The following is a 21968-nucleotide window of genomic DNA, read 5'->3' on the forward strand; positions in this document are numbered from 1 at the left end:
ATGAGCAGTGAGTAGGGAGACAGAGCTGAAAGACTTATTTGCAAGCCAAATCAAGCTCCTGTCTCCTGACTGAAATGTGGTGAGGTTCATAGTTCATCAAGGTGATGAAGGGATTTCCAAGCTAACCAGAGCCCTGTGAAAAATGCTTCTCTTCAGTTTCAGAGTTCGAGGTGGAAAACCAGGAACAGTGGGGAAAAGCCATGTTGGGTTGACACAGGATGATTGGCAGTGTTCAAGACCAGGTTGGACGAGGCCTTGGGTGAGATGGTTTAGTGTGAGGTGTCCCTGCCCATGGCAGGGGGCTGGAACTGGATGATCTTAAGGTCTTTTCCAACCCTAACTATCTGTGATTCTGTTTTTCCCTTTTAGTTTTTAGCAAGACAAAGTAAGTTTCCAGAGGACTGTTTCGTTTGTTTCCTTTTTTAAAGGGAAAATCAAAATTCCATGTTTTGTTTTCATTTTATAGCTGCATAAAATAATCTTCCCTGTGCCAAGCAGAAGCTCCAGCTGGGGAAGCTGCACATATGCAGGGGCAAGCTGGGACTTCAGAGTTCTTTTTGCAGCCTTCAGCAATGCCCTTAGCTGTCAACTGCACTAGAAAACTGAACTCTGTGCATTTGGCTATTGAATGTCCAGGTATAATGGGGATTTTTTGAGGAAGACATTAGACAAAGTCATAAGGAAGTTTATAAATAGCTTTGTGTCCTTCATGAAACCCTTTGGGTTTCTTTGTGCTTCCTTTAGGAACTCCTAGAAGGCGGTATCGCAAATTCAGAAGAGGGCTTTCTGGTCCATGACAGTCATATCACAGAAGGATGCATGCCAGAGTATATCTTCTGTGAGAAGTATATAGAGCATTTTAATAGGGAGAAATGAATTTTAAGAGGATTCATTAATGTTTGCTTTCATGTTGAATACTTCCCTCAATCATCTGTGAACCTTTTCAACACAGTAATCTGTGCAGGAGTCAATTAGTTTTACCCTGCAGCTCACCTTTAAGCTTGCTATCATCTATGAAATTGGGAGGGTTTGTTATTTAATACTTAGATGTACAACCCCAAAGAAGCAAGCAGTATCTACTGCTATTACTACAGACACAATAAGGCTTAAAATAGCAAAGATGTTCTGATTTATGGTTTTAGTAGGACTTCTAACTCTCTCAGGGCATTTTCGCTGCAAAGCTTTTATGTCCCGAACATCACCTGACCTGGAATAGTTTAATTAAGTATGAGAACCTAAAGATAGTTGTTTTCATTCATTTGTATTAGAACATAATTTACCACATGGAATAATAATGCAGTTAATTTTTGCCTGTCTGTGCCATTTTATATTTGATAAGCTGTCCTTTACTTTTCAACATATTTATCAATGCTGTCCTGATCAAAATTGGATGAAGCACACCATAAAATTACCTTTAAGGCAGTCAGAGACCTTTTCTGGTAAAGATACATGGTTGGTGTGGGTATACTTAGGCCCAGAGGAGCTCCACAACACATCGTCTTTTCTTCTTTTCCAGGTAGCTATAGATTTCACTGCATCAAATGGTGATCCTAGGAACAGCTGCTCACTGCACTACATCCACCCCTATCAACCCAATGAGTACTTGAAAGCGTTGGTAGCTGTTGGGGAGATTTGCCAAGACTATGACAGGTAAATAACCCCATTTGATAACAGAATTGTCTTTAGAAAGTGTTTTCATGGTGTGAAACCAATGACTGCCTGCTGCCAGTAGCTCCATGTTGAGTCACGTAAGAGAAACAGCTGCATGTCAGAAAGATCAGTCTGCCTTAACATACTTTTGAGAGTGACAATGGGTTTAGATTAGCTTCATGGTAATGAAAATCCCAGTTCTTGGCTGTTTGGCTGTTGTTTGTTAAGTTTCAGGTTTGTATTCACATGCCAAAATTGCATGCTTGAGTTGATTTTTCAAGTGTGTTAAACTTGAAGCCTGCTTTGCAGATGCTGATAGCATCCTTTCTGATACAGGTGGGAGTCTGGTTCTATGCTGTCCCCACACAAACATGTTCCTGAGATGTTGGGTTTGAAGGTGAATCTTTAGTTGCCTAAACTGCTCAGTGTCCATGTCTGTTCTTAGTAGTAAACGTGTGGTCTTTTTCAGCATTCTCCTGGCCTGTTGAATATTGCAGTCTCTTGTAGAATAAGCATTAAAAGTTAGTGGTAGTGTGTGCACACAGCATGCCTTTAAATAAGAAAACAAATGCAAGTAATTGGGCCACATATGCTTTGATTACATTATGTATTTCCAAAGAGGCTGCTTGCTTCTGTCAAATTAATTGCCCATTATTAATGTAATTACCAAGTGCATTTCCTTTCAGTGTTTGTTCTTTGTGGATGAGGCAGAGTATCTCATGCAATTACTCTTTCTAGCCTTTGCACATGCAGTAGTCATCCACCCACCACTTTGTCTTGTGTAAATAGCAGAGCTCACGAAACCGATGGGACTTCCAGTCAGATCTGAATTATACTTTCTGTGTACATTGTGGAGTGACTTAATACCCTGGTTTGCATGTTACATGTCACGTATACCTATTAGCCTGCTCAGAGGCACTTCCATTTGCATGGTAATGAAATGTCTTCTTAAAGAAGAATGAGGAAAATACGGCCCTGATCTAATTTCTATAAGAATTTGATTGTCAAACTTAGTGAGTCTGAGAAAATGAATATTTTATTGTGAGTTGATAACTCCTCGGTGATTATCCAGTAATGTAATAATTACTAGCAGTAATTCAGAGGATTAATTCACTTTAGAATAGGGAAAGGAATAAAAAGGGCTGGTTTATGCACATAGATTCTTTTATCATGGGGTATATTTTGTAAGAAAATGATTCAGTCCCTAGTGTATGGGATATGAAGCTCAAATCAGGATTCTTCTCTCAATATAGCATATACCAATCATCTCAAACAATCATGGCCAGTCATTTTTCAAATGAAATCATCAGCATCATCCAGATCTATTGTGCTGAGAAAAGCTTATTGATGCTCATCAGTGCAAATAAGGTTGTATGAGCTATGAACTAGGGCTGAACAGAAGCCAGAATTCCTTTTCCCCGGGGAAATGTCATCTTTGTGGCACGTGTTTGGCCTATACGTGCTCTCAAGTTGTGACACTGTAAATGTAGTCCCATGGACAAGTGGATTCAACATGGTCAGTGCTTTCTGAGTGAAATGTGAAGTGAGGACCTTTTCTCTGGACTTGCATGTTTGAATCCAGCAAGCTGGAAATGAGAGCTGTAAGTTCTCTGAAGGGGAAATGAAGAAGAGCAAACCTTGACAGAAAATAATCTACAGGTCCTGTGTAGTTCTGTTTAGTGGCAGCCTTGCGACACACAAGCATAAACAACCTATATATAAAGCAAATCTTCTGTAGATACAGCTTAAAAGAAAGAGTTTCAAATTCAGTTAAGAACGTGAAATGTGGCACAGGTCCGTAACTGCTCCAGTGAGGCCAGCTGTGCTTCAGGTACTGGAGTAGGATTGCTGTTTCCAGGTTAAGATCAGGTAGAAGAGATAAGAGAGGGACCTGCTGAACGTTAAGGGCTGTTAAGAGGTTTAGAGCCACAGTGTCATCATTTGCACAGGGGCAAGACTTCAATAAGATAAAAATATGAGACCACAAAGATGGCGTTGCTCTTACTGGAGTTGTATAGTTTGTGCCCACCAGTTATCTCAAATAGGCAAAACTGCCTGATTTCAATCCAAATGAAGGAAAATGGAGTGGTTTTCTTTGGGTCTCGGGATTAATGTATTACATCAAAGGAAAGAATAGTTGAAATGAAGTAATATCTGTTGTTTGCAGTGCGTTTTGCATTCCAGTAGTACTTTTGCTACACTTACAAAAGTAAAGACTGCTCTGAATATTTAGGGGGAGAGGAAGCCTGTGGCTATTACTTAAAATACTGCTGTAATTAGATACATTCAAATGTATTTGTAATTTGGGAGGAATTGGATTGGCAAGTAATATAGAGAGCAACTACACTCAACATCCGACATTTTCTTTGATATAGTCTAGTTAGCTCTGCCAGTCAATCAAAATCTTCTCATCATCTAGGTTTCTGTATGTATCAGCCTAGCATAATGTATCTGTAAGTAATCAGTGCTCCAAATTAAGTGCTGCTCACATCCTCTGATACAGTGGAACAATCCCTGCTCATCCACAAGGCCATTTATCTGTATGGTTCAGAGATTCCTGAAACAGTTAAATGAATAGCTCCGTTCTGTGTAGTGAAGTGTGAAAGAATACAATTCATTCTTTCATCAGCAATAGTCAGAGAATGAGAAATAGAGGGTGGTTATTATTCTCATTGTAGAAGTTCTGCAGTCCTGTAGGAATAGGCCAATCTGATCGTGGTATGGGAAATGGAAGAGCTCTTCACCTGCACAAAACTCTTAATGCTTTATCTATGTGGTGCAATTGTTTCAGGCTATAACATTTGTCGTAAGAGAGAAGATAAAGTTTGTGTGTGATATAATCAGTGGCTAAGCAACAGCAGCAATGGATCATAAAGGAAGGAGAAACGTTCATTACTTTACAGAACTAGGCTCTAAAATGGTAAAAGATATCTAAAGGATAAATGACTCGTGAATGTTTAAACATGGCCTCATGAAGCATATTATATATATGTGTATATATAAAATACATATATAGTCATATATATTTCCATTTAAACCTTTCGACAAGCTTTCTTTTTTATTAAGAATTACATCACTCGATAGAATTTTACCTTGAAATTGAGCAAGTCTACTCCACCTTTTTGTATCATGAAGAAACAGATGGAAATGGTGAAAAATCATTAGGTACTGAAGTGTTTAATATTAAAAGGATCTGTTTCAGTATCATTCCTTATTAATTCTTTACCTCAGTAATTTCAGTATTGAGTTCTTTGGATCAGAAGCCAAATCAGGTGTTTCTGATGACCAGCAAATATCAGCCTAGCAAGGATCCTGAAAAATCAGTTAGAATCAAGTCATAGAATCAACTAGGGTATATATACCTTCAAGATCACCAAGTCCAATCACTACCAAATGGGTGTATATCCCCTCATCCTTGTTGTGAACAGTGAGTTAGCAAGTATACTTAAGGCGGACGGTGTTACACCTAGCTCTCTGTGCCAGAGCATCCTGTAGCTAAACTTGGGAATAAGGGAACATTTCCTCTCACCATGGTCTGGACATTACCTGTCCTACCTCTTCTCCTTTCCCCTTCACACATCCTGGCTTCCATCAAAAGGAAACAGAGGCATTTGGCAGGGATGTGGAAGCTCTGTGGGAGGATGAGTAACAGCGGGGAAGAACGCATCTGCAGCGGGATGTGCCCTCAGCACGTATACATGCGCATTGACAAGACTCTCCTGTAGCTCATCTTTCCTTCTGCAGTGATTGCTCTCTCTGGCAAAGAAATGTAAATAGTTTGTTTATAAGGATAAATGGTGTTACCTGCACACAATGCTAAAGGCATGCTTCCATGCTGATCTTACTTTATTACAGGCTTTAATGATGATATTGTAAGTCTGGCAAGACTTGCCGATCTGCTCCTCAGTTTGAGATCTGATTTCTGCAGTTAGTAGCTTTCCTTTCTCTTCTGCTTATTAAGGATCTCATTATATTACATTAAATATTTATCTTTGCATTAAAACCTCTGTTCTTATTCAGCAGGACACTAAAGTTTATTATCTAATCCCATTGAATTCACCCTGACTCAAGCAAACACTGAAGTATTATACAAAATACAGATGGTACTGAGATGGAGTTAAGAGTTTTACTGACTTTGAACTTTATTAATAAGTGTCTGCCCCACACTCAAATGTTCAGTGCCTCCTGGATGATCTTTATGATTCATTTTTACACAGTTCTATACTTGCATACAGTCAGAGTTCAGCCCTGGCTTAATAAAAAGCGCTCACAAGTGCGTGAGAATCGGCTTTTATGTGGTCAAATCATTACTCATACCTTGAAAAAGACGAAGGTTAGATGTATCATTTATCAAATACTTTAAAGCTTTTGCTGCATTATTATTTGTGGAACTTCTCCTTCTTGACAGGCCATCCCTGTTCTGGTCTATGTAGATCAGAATCACTCAGCTCATGATTCTACATAGCTCTGTAAAATGATGTCCTAAAATTGAGCTTCATTATGTTTGTATTCAAGAATTATTTCCTAATGATTTGAAATCTCTGTGTCCATTCACTCTTCAAGTGACTGTGGATTTTTGTTTTATTTCCAAGAGCCCTTGAAACACATGGAAGAGAAACTCTTATCTGTTTCCTGACACTAATGTCCTTTCTCATTTAGGCAATAGCTTCCTTAACTCTGAATAGTCAAGGAGCTGATACTCACACTGAGATCATCTGTTAAGTAAACTGCTTGTGTAAAACACACTTATCTAGCAACATCCCCAAAGGCTCCTAATAAGCAAAGAGTACATTATTGCTGCAAAGCACAGAAAGCACTTCTGCACTGAGCTCTGTAAAATACTTAGGAGTGAATGTTTGAAAACTGGGCCACATTCCACCAAAGTCCTGAAGTCATTCTGAGTTCCAGCATCAGCTTCTGCAGTCAATGGATTGATTCAGTAACTGACTAGATGCAGAAATTCCTCAGTATGATTTCTTCTTCACTGTTTTAGGCCCTAGCAAGTACGTTCACTTGATTGAAACCATATCTAAAACCTTCCTTTGCTCATTCAATAAGGAGCACTTAAAAACTAACAAGGCTAAAAATGAAGGGAGAAAATAAAAGGCCGGGGTTCCCAGTCCAGCACATCCCTTTCAATGTAGATCTAAGGGGAAAAACTAAGTCAGTTGAAAGATCCATGTCCAGAAACACATGTCATGACATACCCAGCAGAGGGCAGTCAGGCAGGGATAAGAAGGTAAGGTATGCAGAGTGCAGTATATGTTACGGAAGTCATACATAAATCAGTGCAGTTGGTCCCAGATACAAAGATCAGTTTGTACCTACCTGCTGATTTTTGGATTGAGGCTTTAGGTGGAAAACAGATCCCAAAGTTTACGTCTTGCAGCCTGCTATATTCATCAGAGCCTCGTCCCCAAGAATTACTTAACAGGTTATTCAAGCTGAAGCTATGGCTGGGTTTGTGGATGAAGACTCAGAGAGTTCCCTTGGCTGGAGGGATCTGAATTAAATACCTGGAGGTAATTTTGCCAGGCACAAGGGGAAAAGCAGAAACTTGCTTAGGTTGAGAGAGTAGTATAATCATAACAAATAGTTCACTAAGACTGGGGTGAAAGAATGATGCCCAGAATATATGTGATATTAAATATTTCATCAAATCCCGATGTTGAAATTTGGTCTACCCATGCAGATCAGTAAAGAAAAGTAGGCTTAATTATTAAGCATCTCTCTTTATCACTTTAATTACAGAAACAACCTTTCTGGAGGCTGTCAAGCAAAAAAGCTGATCAGCATCTCCAAATAAGTTTAAAAACCCATGGGGAAAAAGACATCAATCTTTTCATTTAGTGCTTAAATAGGACCAAACTTGCATAAACATACAACAGAAGAAAAATAATTACCTATATAGAAACACTTGTCATTTATGTTTGTTAATGTCAGGTGTGGGTAAAGATACTCTGAAGTGTTTGGAAAACCCAGGACTAGAACTGCATTGGTAGAAAGGAATTCATAATACTTCCAGTCACCAAACTGGGTTGAAAGTCCCTGGATTGAACTGCTGAGGACCTGGGCTGGCACGATTACATCATGTGTACATACACATATTTAGTATTTACTTTTGCAGAACCTGTATTTGCAGACTGCTGCCACACAGGAGTCTCTACAGTCACCACTTTTTAGACCAAGAATCAGTACAGGAGTATTAGTCTAGTACAACAACTGTGTTGGGTAGGTGACTTCATACCAGTTGCTTTTCTATATATCTCAGGCCCTTTATCTGGACAGATACTGTCAATTCTTACAGCTCTGCCTTTTCCCTTACCAAGTTTTCATAGAATCATAGACTTCCAGACTGGTTTGGGTTGGAAAGGACCTTAAGATCATCCAGTTCCAACCGCCTGCCTTGGGCAGGAACATCTCATGCTAGACCATGTCATCCAAGCCCCATCCAACCTGGCCTTGAACACTGCCAGGGATGGGGCAGCCACAGCTTCTCTGGGCACCCTGTGCCAGCGCCTCAGCACCCTCACAGGGAAGAACTTCTGCCTTAGATCTAACCTGAACTTCCCATGTTTCAGTTTGAACCCATCACCCCTTGTCCTATTGCTATGGTCCCTGATGAAGAGTCCCTCTCCAGCATCCTTGTAGCCTCCTTCAGACACTGGAAGCTGCTCCAAGGTCTCCACGCAGCTTCTCTTCTCCAGGCTGAACAGCCCCAGTGTTCTCAGCCTGTCTTTGTATGAGAGGTGCTCCAGCCTCTGACCATCCTTGTGGCCTCCTCTGGACTTGCTCCAACAGCTCCATGTCCTTACGTTGAGGACTGCACATCTTTGTTTGCTGTTTGTGCTGCCTCTTGTTCCAGGAACTCGGTTCCTATGTCAGTGTGTCAGTCACAAGCAATCTATTTGAAGTTTCTTAGCAAAACCACTGCTTCCTCCACATACTTTTCAGACACCTGCTTTATTTTGTCAGCTAGTACATCCATCAAAATCTGAACCTTCTGTGTGGCTTTTCTGTGCAGCCTTTACTGTGTCTCAATTCAGCCTGAAATCTCCCCTGGGGAAAAGCTTTGTTCTGTGCAGGAGTTGACACTTCTCTGGGGCTGTGCAGACTGGTACCATTGAGATTTCTCTGTCAGTGTTTCTTTCTGAAGAGAAGTATTTGAAGTATAAAACCCTACAAGCTTTGTGTGAAACTGCATGCCACCAACTGCTGTAGAGACTAGACATCTGTGTAAATAAGTAAGTATTAATAGGTAAGGAGATAGCAATTTATTTTGCCATTTTCACTGGTGCCATCTGATACTGATCAGGTACATCTTTAGTCAACACAACCATTGTCGCAACTGCAGAAGCATGGATTTCCTCTGTGCACTGTTAAGGATATAACTGTTCTAGTCATCCACATCATTATGTTACCATATAGCTGAGAAGCAACTTAATTCCGTTTGGAAGCCCATCTGTTGAGTAAATGAACACCATGTTCTAAATCTTCTCATGCACATTTCCTCCTTTACAGAAAGGAAACACCTTTTGCCTGACTTGACCTTAACAGTCACATTGCTCTCAGTTAAGAGTAGGCAGCTCTTGCAAGTTAAGTTTCATTTACTGTCTTACTCTCCCCTCCAAATCCTTGTGAAATTAACCTTGATCTGACATTCCAAATCATCAGATGAACAGAGGAGGGCAGTCCCCCATTTCCTCCTGCGTATTCAGTAATGCCTGTCTGCATGTTTAATCATCGGTATATTTCACTTGCGATTTTGCTCTAACTTGTTTTGATAGTGTTCTGTGTTTTGACTTAATGTCATTTTGATTTTGGTAAAATTACCTCAACAGCTCATTTGGTCACATTAAATCACAGCATAATCTCTATTATAACAGTTTTATCCTGCGCATCCTAGAAAGCTCATTTGTGTCTTGAGAGTATTTGATGAGAAATTCCTCTCCCGGCACCTCCCTGCATACATATGCCAACATAGTCCTGTATTCCCCTCTTCCCAGCACACCCCTTATAGGTATTTTCTGATAGAACATTGTTGCAGAGGAAGGTCTCTGGCCAACTCTTCCCACTGTAAGTCACAAAAAAGGACAAAATTATGTGTGTACATAGCACAGCTTTTGTGCTTGTGGTTGCTTACTGCAGTCCACCCTGAAACCTGAAACGCATTTCAGCAGGGCAGGGCTCCACCACTGTTTGGCTTGTTCTTCACAATCTGCACCTTAGGTGATGGAGTCCTTCAGCCCGCTGCCTGCAGTGTCATCTTCAAGTCATGTCAAGTTTTAGACATCTGAGATTACAGTCTGTGTGAGAATGACCTTTCCAGTGGTGATCCCACAGGATCATCCCATATGATTTCCCATACATGATCCCACAGACATGCCAGTTCACTGCAGAGTTAAGATTTTGGGAGGTAGAGGGACAGATGTGCAACCCCTTAACAGACACAGGACTGTCTGGTGTCTGGTTTGAGAAGTTAAATACAGATCTCTGTAGCATCTCACAGCATCCCCTTCCCTAGTTTATTCTTACCTAACAAAGTCCTATTTCTTTTTCAAGATACTTTCTACTGAATTGAGTCATTCATGTAGGTATAAATCAGGTCACTGCAATTTTATTTGTCATTTTGCAGGGAAGCTTGACATTTTGCCTCGCTTTTCTGAGTGTGCCATTTTATTAGGCTAGCCTGCTAGCCAGTGATGTATCTCACTGCCATTTCATTTTGCTTTACCTACTCTCCCCTCGGGTTCTGATGACTTTTTGTTTTCTGTGGGTATTTACTTTTCCCCAGTCTAGGGATTTCTGAGTTCACTTGGTATTTTTACCCTGCAGAGCTTCTTCTGCCATTCTTTCCAATGTTAGCAAGGGGAAGTTTAAATCCGTTGTGCCTTGATTTGGCTTTGTTAGTTATTTCATGAGTTGATGCCTTTCAGTGGTTAGCTTCAGGGAATTTGTATTCCCCTGCTTCATTACCTATTCCCTCGCAGGTGAGACAGGTATTCCCTCACATTCTTGAGTCCCAATTACATGACAGTATTTGTTTCTCAGTACTCAGCAGATTCCAGCTCTCCATAGGTGATTAAGAGCTGTAATTAAAGATAGCAAATTAATTTTGATGCCAGGATTTTGCACAGGATTGTGTAGTGTCTCTGATTGTGACAGACCAAACACTGTAGCTGTTGCAGTGATCTACCATTGATTTGCATGCTCCCAGCTCTCTCTTGTGAGCAAGATGTACGATTCTTGCTGGGTTCATTCTTGCTGCTCCATTAAAAATCACTGTGCATTATGGACTGGATGCCAAGCCTTGTTAGGTACAGTGCAGGTTTGATTAAACACACAGTACCCTGGCCAAAACCAGAGATGTGGTTGCATCAGACCACACAGTGAAAGCATGGGAACAGCATAATGGTCCCCCAGACAAGAATACAGATTGGGGTAGGGGGGAGAAAACACTGCTGATGGTGAACTCTTGCAGCCTTTCTGACTCTGACTGGGGCAGGCTGAGAGCTGGACCACAGCCTGCCTCTACCGCATCCTGTCCTGGAGGAGCACAGGTTGCAGGAGTGCAGGGGGTGAAGCGGATGGGCTCTGGTCCCTTCCACTTACTTTTATATCATCATGTAGTTCATATCCTTTATTTACCCAGCTCTGCTTGCAAAGCAGGAACTGAAAATGTTTAAATATTTCAAGTGATTTCTGTGTTTTCTTTGGAAGTGCTGCTAAGCCCTGTAAGCTGTTATGATTCAGAATTTAGTGGCATCAAGCCCTTCTCAGATAAGTACTAAATAATACACTCAGGAACATGATTCATTCATCTGCTTTAGAAAAGAAACACTTAATTCAGCTCATATTCTTCCACTTTGCTCCCTGAACATGAAAGATTACAATTTTAATTGAGTTTAGAGATGACTCTATTTTGGCTGTGGCATTTGCTGTTTACTTCTTTTCCTTTCCCCATCCTCTCTCTGCTTTCCTTCCTCCTCCTTCTTTGCTCCCTCCCCTTTCTTCTCCCCCTCCTCTCATTCACACATTATTCAATTACATGTGTAACAGACACAAAAATCCCTTTTATTTTGGCAATTTGAAATTTCTTTCTAACAGAGGAAAAACATCAGATTTCATCCCGGGAAAAGTATGTGGAGCAGAGCAGATCCACAGTTTATTCTTTTAAGATTGGAATTAAAAGTGAAAGGCGTAGGAATTGATTTTGCTGCATCCAGCATAGGACTTTAGAAACATCCCCCTGGTAATTCTGACCCAAAATCAAAATTACAAGTGACAGCTCAATATCCAGGGATTCTAGTCAGGTGTATTCCTTGAAAGAATTTCAGAGAGCTGTAAACTTCAGACTCTTGATCATGTGAAACTAAAAATGGGTTCTTTCTCCCCACACCATGCTTCCTTTCCCCCATTCACTGCATCATTAGTACTGCTAAAGCTACTGTGTTGCTCTAGCATGAAGTGAGCAGGTTTTCGTGCTGCGGTTCTCCCAGGTCAGTTCAGTAGCATCTATACCAGTTGCTGCATTTGGATAGATGACTGACTTCAGGAGCTTAAAGGTAAGTATCTCTATAGTTACGTACCAAAGGGCTTACATGAGCATCAGTAAAATGAGTCCCAGCCAACCTGTTGTAAGTGGCTAGCTAGCACTTCACCTTTCAGAATGAATAAATGGCATAGAATAACTTAGGCCTTCATTTCCCTCCTACATTTACTCCATACAATTAAGAATTTAGATTCCCCATTCAGATTTTAAAAAAGAAACCCATTTTCAGAGAGCACAGTCCTGGCAGCTCGTGTTTCCCTTTCTGAATACAGGTATTGCCACACTGGTGAATACATGGCTCTCTAGCTCCAGCATCATCTACGCCAGCAGCTCCAAGAGACTCTCTAATGTCTCAACTAATTAAATTCACTCAGTGACAGTGTTATCTGAACTCGCCTCCTTCTTGTTAGGACTAGCAAATCCTTCTCAGAGTAAAGCTGAACTCCAGCTTTCAGTGACACTACATGTCAAAGGGCACCAGTGCCTTTATTAGAAACATATTTCTTGCCTTCCGCTTACATCAGGCTTCCTAGTGAAACAGAAAAAGGTATCAATGTGCTAATGTACAAAGCCTTACTATCGCCTCTATCCATCTCTTTTCCTGTCTGTGCAGTACAGCTCTCCCTTCCACTCCTATTAATGTACTGATTTGTCATTGCACTTCCTCTGTTCCCACTAGTTAGCTTGAAGGATATGTGACTAAAACTGAGCAATGTTCCAGATGGATAATGTGAGATACTTTCGGAATTTATTTTCTCCTATGCATCACATTATAGTTGAGGTTATTGAGGGTCTTTAGCTGGTTGCATTTCTGTGCAGAAGTCCTGACACTTCCCTTTCTGTGTGCGTTAATTCACATTTACCAATATGAACACTGAACCTGAACCCCCTTCTTGATTTTATCCTTAGGGTATAACCTAGATCTGTCTGCTCAGTCTTTGGTATCTTTCAGTAATACATGCCTGTTTGACTGGAAGAAGCACCAGAAGCCATGTGCATCCACACTTGCATGAGTACATATGGCCTTTACACGACCAGGTATGAAAGTCAAAGCCTGATGCCTCAGCTTTCTTGATCTTCACGTCAGGTTCTTCAGCTTTTGAAGATTAGGCCAAGTTTTCGTTTTCAAGGGAACCTGTGTAAAACAAAGAACATCAAACATGACCTGGACATGAATAAAGATGCTGCCAAGTCACGGTCCTCTTTTACTCACCTGACATTGTAAATTCCAGGTTTTACAGAACCAGCTTGGTTTTCCACTTCTGTGTCTCTCTCCTGTCTCTTTAGCTATCTGTCTCCAGCAGGACGGTGCATGTGCCAAGGACTGTCTAGGTTTAAACCTGATGTGGCCTGAGGCCAAGGGCGTGACACTGCCCATGTCCTTGTATCTCAGCTTTCTTCCTCCCAGCACAAACTGGTGGTGCCCAAAGTGCCATCTGGGAGCGGTCTCAAGCACGGCTGTCCCCAGCACTGTGCCTGGGAAGTATCTGGAGACTGCTGGTTGGCAGGACCAAGCACTATACCAGTGTTAACAGACCATGCCTATAGTCATGTCTCAGTGCTGCACCCAGGGTCCCAGGCCTGTTTCCTGGTATAAATGAAGCCCAAGTGCCTTGAGCAAACAACACAAAGAAAACTGGTTCTCACTTTTCTCCTTTTGAGTGAGTTTCAATTACAAAGGAGGAAATGTCATTACAGCAGATCCCTTTCCTACTAAAATGTCTGGTTAGGAAACAGGGCTGGAAGCTCTGGTGCATGCAATTTATCCTTGAGGCAGGAGGAAACCTTCTTTTCATTTTCTGACTGTAGTTTCAGTCCCTGGATGGCCTAAGCCTTAACATAGCTTCCAGAAGCTGGGAAGCTGCTCTGCTTTGTGCTGCAAGCTGCTGGGATAGCCCTGGGTCTGGTAGAACAGCTCTAGTCATGCCTCTGTACCATAAGGGATTGTCCTGGAAGCCAGAGAGTTCTTGGCTGCCCTTCTGGGTCACAGCTTTTTCCCTGCTGTGCCTCAGTGGTACAGGATAAGCAGAACGAGGGCAGTGGGCTCAGCTGCTGGGATTTTTCTCATATGACAAAGTGAGGGAGGAAGGGGAAGACTCGAGAGGGTTACTCTGTAAAATAAACTGCATACTTCCTGAAGAGTGAGACCTTTGTATGAGCTAAAACCCTTGCTCTGTGTGATGGGCAAAGCATTGCTTGCATTAAAATTCTGGTTTATTCTTGTCAGACACAAGTTACAAGGTGTGGTGAGGGAATAACATACTTACCTTTTTTATACGTGGGATGTCATGAGTGATACCTCAGAGCATCCTCCAGTGCCTGAAGGAGGCTACAAGGATGCTGGAGAGGGACTTCAGGGACTGCAGTGATAGGACAAGGGGTGATGGGTTCAAACTGAAACAGGGGAAGTTCAGGTTAGCTCTAAGGCAGAAGTTCTGCCCTGTGAGGGTGCTGAGGCACTGGCACAGGGTGCCCAGAGAAGCTGTGGCTGCCCCATCCCTGGCAGTGTTCAAGGCCAGGTTGGATGGGGCTTGGAGCAACCTGCTCTAGTGTGAGGTGTCCCTGCCTGTGACAGGGGGTTGGAACTGGACAATTCTAACGTCCTTTCCAACCCAAACCATTCTATGATTCTATGATAATCAAAAGGTTCCCTTCTTACCTTAAAGGTTTCATGGCACATGGAAGTTAAATTCTTGATCCCAGCAGCTTGAATCAAAATACCAGAGTACCCAAATTCTGGAAAATTTAGGAGCTTCCTAAGGAGATTGTGGAGCTCCTGAGTGAGGCAAGAGAAGGTACTAAGCACAGGAGCAGACTCCAGGGTACCCCTGCTCTCCCTTTAAAAAGAAGCCACATAGAATCCCATCTTGAGGGTGTACATGATCAAGCTTTACCCTTTCACAAGGCAATAGTAGCAGTAACTAGCACTTGCTCAAGGAGATACAGGAGATTCAGATATAAAGGCAGGTATCCTGACTGTGATGGTAAGGTTCTCTGGGTGCTGCCTCTCAGTTGCTGCAGAGCACAAGATGGAGCTGCAGGTAGGAGAGTGCTACACTTGTTTACACTCAAGAAACATTGCAGTACAAATGCACTGTATGGGTTTAGGCGTCTCCCAGGTTGGGGAGCTGCTGCCAGCATCAGGTTTTTGGGTTGCTTTATTGAATTTAGACACTTATATTCTACCTAAGTAAATTCCTTCTGTAGTCTTTGTTTGCTCTTGACCAGAATCGGTTAGCTTGCAGAGCCACAGGGTTTGATTTTCTAATTCAACCATGCTTAATTATTGATGTAAAACAAGATTTGTTTCTCCCCTCAGATTCTTTTCTAATGGCCTCTTCTTTCTTGCCCTTTAAGGGAGCTCTACATCTATTTATAAGGGCTTCCCCACTTCCAGGAGCCTTGAATCCAAGAGAAGTCCATCAGCAGGCCATTAGCATCAAATGTCAGCAGTTACTTCGTTTCTGACATGCAAATTACCATGCAAATGATGTTAGTCTTCCTTTTGGAAAGGAAGAAACTCACTGTCACACCGTGCAACATGTGGTACACAGAATTGAGCTCCCAAGATTTATGCAGCAGCTCATTTTGTAGCAGGACAACAGCTGTGAGAGCTAAACCATCAGATGTCAGTCAGCACTGTTTCCCAAGGAGCTGCTCAATATCTCTGTATCTCATGGTCACTCTAATGTGGGTATGGGGGAACCTGCTTATTTCTGCTGTCTTTTAAACCCTTCCATTTTTCTTTACTTTATATCAGAAATACCATGGTGCCCTTCACACCAGACAGAATAACCCAGCAGCTGTAGCGGGTGCTATTATCTTTGTTGAGTATGTCTGGGAAGCGAATTACTCAGTTGATACTTGGAGTGGCGATGTCTTGAACTACACAAAGAACACTGAAGCTGCTGTCCTCTCTTGGAATTTTGGAAAGTGCCAATAATGGTAATAGGAACTCAACTTTTCCAAGGGCCCTGGAACCTTTGTAAGCAGAACAGGGTAAACCTTTGAGGGGTTTGATTCATCGGAACACTGGAGTACAGTTCAGTGGCTTCAGGATGTGTTTCAAGTTAAGCATATGCTTGGGGGAATTGTTAACCTCAAGTATGTGATCAAGTGCTTTGCTGACTCAGGGACGAGACATTCCTTACAGCTTGTTGTTTTCCACTTTGCCATCTGGGAAGAGGCAGCTTGACAGCACGTGGGCTGTGTGAGACATTAGTGCGTTTCTGAAGGGGTTTCAACAGTCTCGACGTTTTCAGGTTCTCTGAATTAGGGAATCTTTGTCTCTACAGACCTAACGTGGGTTGAACAGCTTCACTGTAGTGTCTGAAAGCCAACTGACCCTGCCACAGCATGGGTTAGGTTATCAGCCCACCTGTGCCTAATGAAACCAATCTCATGTTTTAGTGGAACTACTACAGATGCAGGTGGCAAGCTTTACAGAACGTGCAGGTTTGGGGTGTGAATTGTCTCTTTCAGCTGCTTTAGGAAGTCTCTTCCGCACCTGGACAACTGTAAGAACCCAAGTTTGCCAACACTTGTAATTAGAGTCATGTCTCCTCTACACCTGTTTTCTGAGCTGGGGAGCACATCCGTATTTATAGGAAGTAAATGTGGTTACAAGGCTGTTAAGACAACTCATTCTCATGCTTCAGCCAGAAGAGTGCATAACACAGACCTGTTACTGCATTTGTGGGTGAAGCGCAAGAAATCTTGATCCCTCGGGATTCTCCAAATGATTGTAACTTCCCCAAAATAAGAGGAGTTCACCTGAAAAATCTCCCATTTCACTCCCCCATCTGGTCAGCACACACTCCTCCTCCTCTGAGCTGATGCCTTTCCAGTCTGCCATGTAACACTCCAGACTTAAAAGCCATTTCTGTACTGTTGTGCTGCTTTGCATTTTGGATGAATACTTAACAGGAGAAAAAGTGCTGCTTGTAACAAAATGCATTTCTCTGTGGGAACTGTTGGCTTTTGGTTTTTTCTTTTCCAGTGACAAAATGTTCCCAGCCTTTGGATTTGGAGCAAGGATACCCCCGGAATACAAAGTAGGTGCATTTATGACATTTCCTTATTTCCTTGGTGTATGAGATACGAAATAAGTGAGAAATGGTTCAGTGCAGGACAGGGGTTAGGGGGAACAGCTCCTACTGCTTGTTTCCATTTGTCTGGCTTTCTCACCCAGTGATAACCTCATTGAAACCAGAAATCAAGGCTAGACTTGTGTTACATCCAGAATACGTCATGGGCTTGGCAGAGCTTTGTTAATGGATGCCGGTCTGGTAAGATAACTTGCCAAGCATATTTTGAAGACTCATGAGCGCTGTTTTGGCAGAACCCAGGTTTGGAAGATGTGGTTCAGTGAGTGGCCTAGAGTCCGTGCTTTGTGCTGGACATGGGGACAAATAATTAGCTTGATGTCTAGCACGGGTGCATCCAGATGGAACTGAATTAGGAATTAAGTCATCTGTGCTATTGTTTAATCCCTCCCTGTGATACTCTACACAGTCCATAGAAGTATCTGTCTTCTTAAACTGTATCAGCATTTGCATGTTCCTGCTTGGCTTGGCTGCACTTCTGAATTGAAAGATACATCCTCTAAGAGAGTGAAGCCTCATCATGCTGCTTTAATGCATCAAAACCAATAAATCTGCAACTCCTTTAGTAATTCAGTCTACACAGGTATCAGAAAGTTAATTTAAAGCCAGCAGTGGTTGGCATTTCATGTGGAACACAGACAAGATGAATAGGAAACATGGAAGAAACTGGTACAGTTAAAAGCAACAAAGACTGAACTTGTCTCCCCTTCTTACCTTCTGCTGCAAAAACATCCCCGCTGCAGATCTCATGCTATTCAAATGTTCTTCTGATGTTTTCAGTCAAAGGTATTACAGGTCATACACGTCTTTTGTTTTAAATGGCAGCAGTGTCACAACTAATAGTTCACATCCTCAAATGTTGGTTGAATCATTATAAGAACTCTAAGTTCTGCACCCATCATGTGGATTCATCAGCTTTTCATTTTAATTCGGTGCCTGCTTTTGAGCTTCCAGTCCTCATGAGATGATCTAACCTGCCCACGGCACATTGGCCTCTGCACACCAGCAGCTCCTCTTTCATTTCTTCCAGTAACAACAAATTGCAGGGGTTGTAGAACTGACTCCCACTGCCAAGGGTTTCTAAGTAACCTTGAGAGCCTCCACACAACTTAAGCAACATAGCTCCCTTAAAGGTCTAAATGAAAGCTGACCACTGTATGTATGCATAGCAGTAACACAGTGAGGGAAGGCCAGAGGAAAGCAGCCTGATAAAAGCAGTAGACAGAGTAGATTCTGGTCTAATTTATGTCATGTTTGGTCACCAGCTTTAGAAAAATGAGGCCTGTAACTCACTGTCCATCAGGAATCAGTGCTAACATTGCTATTTAGGATCAGCTGAAAGTCACTGCTTTCAGGCTGGCCATAGCTCTGCATTTTCTTGCCATGGTCTCCTTGGCGTGCTACACCACACAGGAGAAAGGTCTCCATCTGCATTGTTAAACCAGTGCCTTGGGTTTATACTGTCTTGAGCTCCCACTAATAGGCTGGGATAGATGCTGGAGGATATCTACCTGTCTGTTTAATGAGATTCCACTCTCGTCACATCTCTTTACATGCTACGAGAAAAGCAACGTTTGCTATGCCAGCTATTATTCCCCATGGAAAAATACACACCATTATACATTAGCACTTCAGCACGGTATCAGTATCCACCTCTGCAGGCTCTTTATGAGCCTCTTGAGGTTGATTCCCCTGTAAATCACGTTTTCGTACACGCTTGCTACAGAATTCCCATTTCAAGAGCACACCACTATGTTATGCTGACTTTATTTTCCTTCAGCTCAGCTCCAAATGAAACACTTCATCTGTTAGCAGAAAAACAGCAGTTTCTTAGTGGCATAAGGAACCTGTGGGAGTGAAGGAAACAAGAAATGCCGTATATAATGCTCGTCATCAGTCTAGAGATCTTTCATCTAATGCTCGGCAATACAATCTTCTTTTCCCAAGCCCTGACAAATACATCACCCTGCTCCTTGATCTAAGTAAACCTCAGAGAGCAATATTCCCCTCTTGAGTTTCTGTGACATGAAACTTGCAGAACATGCTGGTTATTGCACAGGAGTGTCTCCAACCCATCACTTCCTTTCTGCATCGAGAAGTATCTGAGAAGCCTGATGTAAAGTGAAGAGGTGGCAGATAATACGGACTCAGACACTGCTGCAGAAGTTCACAGTGAAGAGGAGGAAAGAAAGCTGAACCAAAGGCTTATTTCTTAGCGGGCAGAACTCAGGGGAACTGAAAAACCACACAGCAGCACAAAACTTCCTGCTAAAATGAAAAGAAAGCTTGAGTTGTGACAGCCCCTTGGCAGGTGTATTGCCAGTAACGCAGTCTTCTAAAGAAGTGCTTCAGGTTGACACCTGAGGAGGTAAAAAACAACTTGCAGTTTGTTTTAAATCAGTCTTGGTTATTTCTGCATCTTTAATGAAAGCTTCTTTCAGTGCTTATGCTGGGAAGAGTTGCTGGTTTGAACCTCACTGCGGTTACACAAACAGGACAGCATCTTTATGATGCTGCACTCTCTGGTTTGCTGGACAGGTAAGGGACTCGAAAAACACTGTGGTCTTTCCTGCACTGATTCCTGCACTTTCCAGGAGCTTGAAGGCAAAAAGTATATGCAAACCAGAAGGACGTGTAACAGACCAAGGGAAAAAAACAGAATTTGTCATCTTATCCAATCAACTTGAATTTAGACATGAAAACTGGACAACGTGCCCACAAATCAAGTAGAAGGGAAAACAAATGGCCAAGCTTGGCCAAGCAGAAATGTCTACAATGTGGTCTTAGCCAAAGATGGCAAGCTGTCAGCTTCCAAACTGTTTGATTAATGAGCATTCTGAAAATAACAGATTTTGAGCAATGGTTCTTTAAATGTTAGGTCTAAGCTCTTGCAAAATATGCAGGCATCCCATATTTCATTTTCAGACTGGCAGTGGCTTAATACTGTTCAATTTATTCCTAGGTAAGTGCTCAACATTGCGCATCTCAGCATTTACACTTGTATGCATCTGTTGTTCATGGAGTTTTGACAGCCTTGGCTTAAATTAGTAAGAAAGCATTCCTAAACATGCCTGAGTTGGTCAGATTTTGTCAAGTAGTCCCAGGACCATCACCATCGAGGTTTATGGGAAGCTGGAGCTATTTGGGACGGGGTGGTTAGTTTAAGGGGGCCTACAAGGATGCTGGAGAGGGACTCTTCATTAGGGACTGTAGTGGCACAATAAGGGGGAATGGGTTTAAACTGAAGCAGGGGAAGTTCAGGTTAGATCTAAGGCAGAAGCTCTTCCCTGTGAGGGTGCTGAGGCGCTGGCACAGGGTGCCCAGAGAAGCTGTGGCTGCCCCATCTCTGGCGGTGTTCAAGGCCAGGTTGGACACAGGGGCTTGGAGAAACCTGGTCTGGTGTGAGGTGTCCCTGCCCATGGCAGGAGGTTGGAACTGGATGATCTTAAGCTCCTTTCCAACCCAAACCAGTCTGGGATTCTATAATTTTGTGATTGAACAATCTAGAAGAAAGGGTCACTGATTTTCAGAATTCAGGCATCCATAGGCATCAAAATGAATCAAAAATTTGGTTTCAAACCAGCTTTTTATAGGAAAAAAATTGAAGTTCATGTAGAGTAAAAGGGGTTTAACAAAAATGTGAAGGACAGAATAGAACAATATGATCTTAAGTTCCTTTTCAACCCTAACCATTCTATTAGTGTATGATTCTATAACAAATTTTGATGCAACTTAAATAAAATGCCCTTTCATAGTCCAAAAGCTTTCCATCTCAAATATTCTCATGAATTTGGAAATCCTCTTTCCTTTCAGCCTTAATTAGAAACCTCTTTAGCAAGGGCCATGCTATGAGACTGAATCTCATTCCATTCCAATACAAGGCAAGGAAGTTACCTGCTATGTTAAATCAAGGTGACTTTTCTACTAACCTGGTCATGAGCACATGGAAGTATGGTTCTGATTCTTGTAAAGGTCATCACATTGACAAACAGCTGCCTTTCTGTATGCTGGTGCTTGTCACTGTGTATGTACAGGCAATGGAGGTGTTGTACAGTGGCAAAAAGAAACTTATAATCTGCCTTAGCACAAGTCTTTTAGACTCTTTGCTTAGTTGGTGTATCCTCAGGAACACTGCTGTCCTCTGCATCATGACGAATGGTAGAGCTACTTACTTTGCTTGTTAAAAGCTGGAAGAAATTACCTGACAAATATCACGGTTTTGGGGCAGGAAGTTCCAGCACAGCTGTGATTTAATCCCACATCCATGATGGTATCTGCTAAATAATTTATCTGGAGTCCTGCAGAGGGAAAAGATTGATACACAGCCAAGTGCAAGTAAATGTCCTTAGAGGGTTTGAGTGGTGTTCTGCGCAGCAACCCAGGTAATGCCAGGGTTGGCACAATGATCACTTATAATCACCTCTGCAGCCCTGAATTTCTCTTTCCTTTCCTCTTATGGATTGATTTTAGGGACTGATGTTAAGAGTAGGAGGGCTGAGCAGAGGGTCAGTTACCTATCCCAAACTTAATCCAGGGTCCATGACACAATCAGTTTTGTCAGAACAGTTCTTACTGTGAAGCTGACATCCACCGCAGACCACGGTCTGCAGTTCTTTACAAAGTAAAGCAGTCATTCCGTGTTGGCGTGACTGGACATATTC

The 21968-nt window shown here is 42.1% G+C and overlaps 1 protein-coding gene across 1 annotated transcript in view; it reads left to right on the plus strand.

Annotated features, from left to right (window-relative positions):
• Positions 1–21968, plus strand: part of CPNE4 (copine 4) — a 186632-nt gene that overhangs the window by 149130 nt on the left and 15534 nt on the right. Inside the window, exons 11-12 of the mRNA XM_062621863.1 lie at positions 1517–1650; positions 17202–17256. Of these exons, the coding sequence (XP_062477847.1) occupies positions 1517–1650; positions 17202–17256 (189 nt within the window). The remainder of the gene's footprint in view (positions 1–1516; positions 1651–17201; positions 17257–21968) is intronic.

The sequence above is a fragment of the Pezoporus occidentalis genome, unplaced genomic scaffold (assembly GCF_034315485.1).
Source record: "Pezoporus occidentalis ecotype Australia unplaced genomic scaffold, CSIRO_AGI_Poc_V1 ctg235, whole genome shotgun sequence".
In the NCBI taxonomy this organism is placed as follows: domain Eukaryota; kingdom Metazoa; phylum Chordata; class Aves; order Psittaciformes; family Psittacidae; genus Pezoporus; species Pezoporus occidentalis.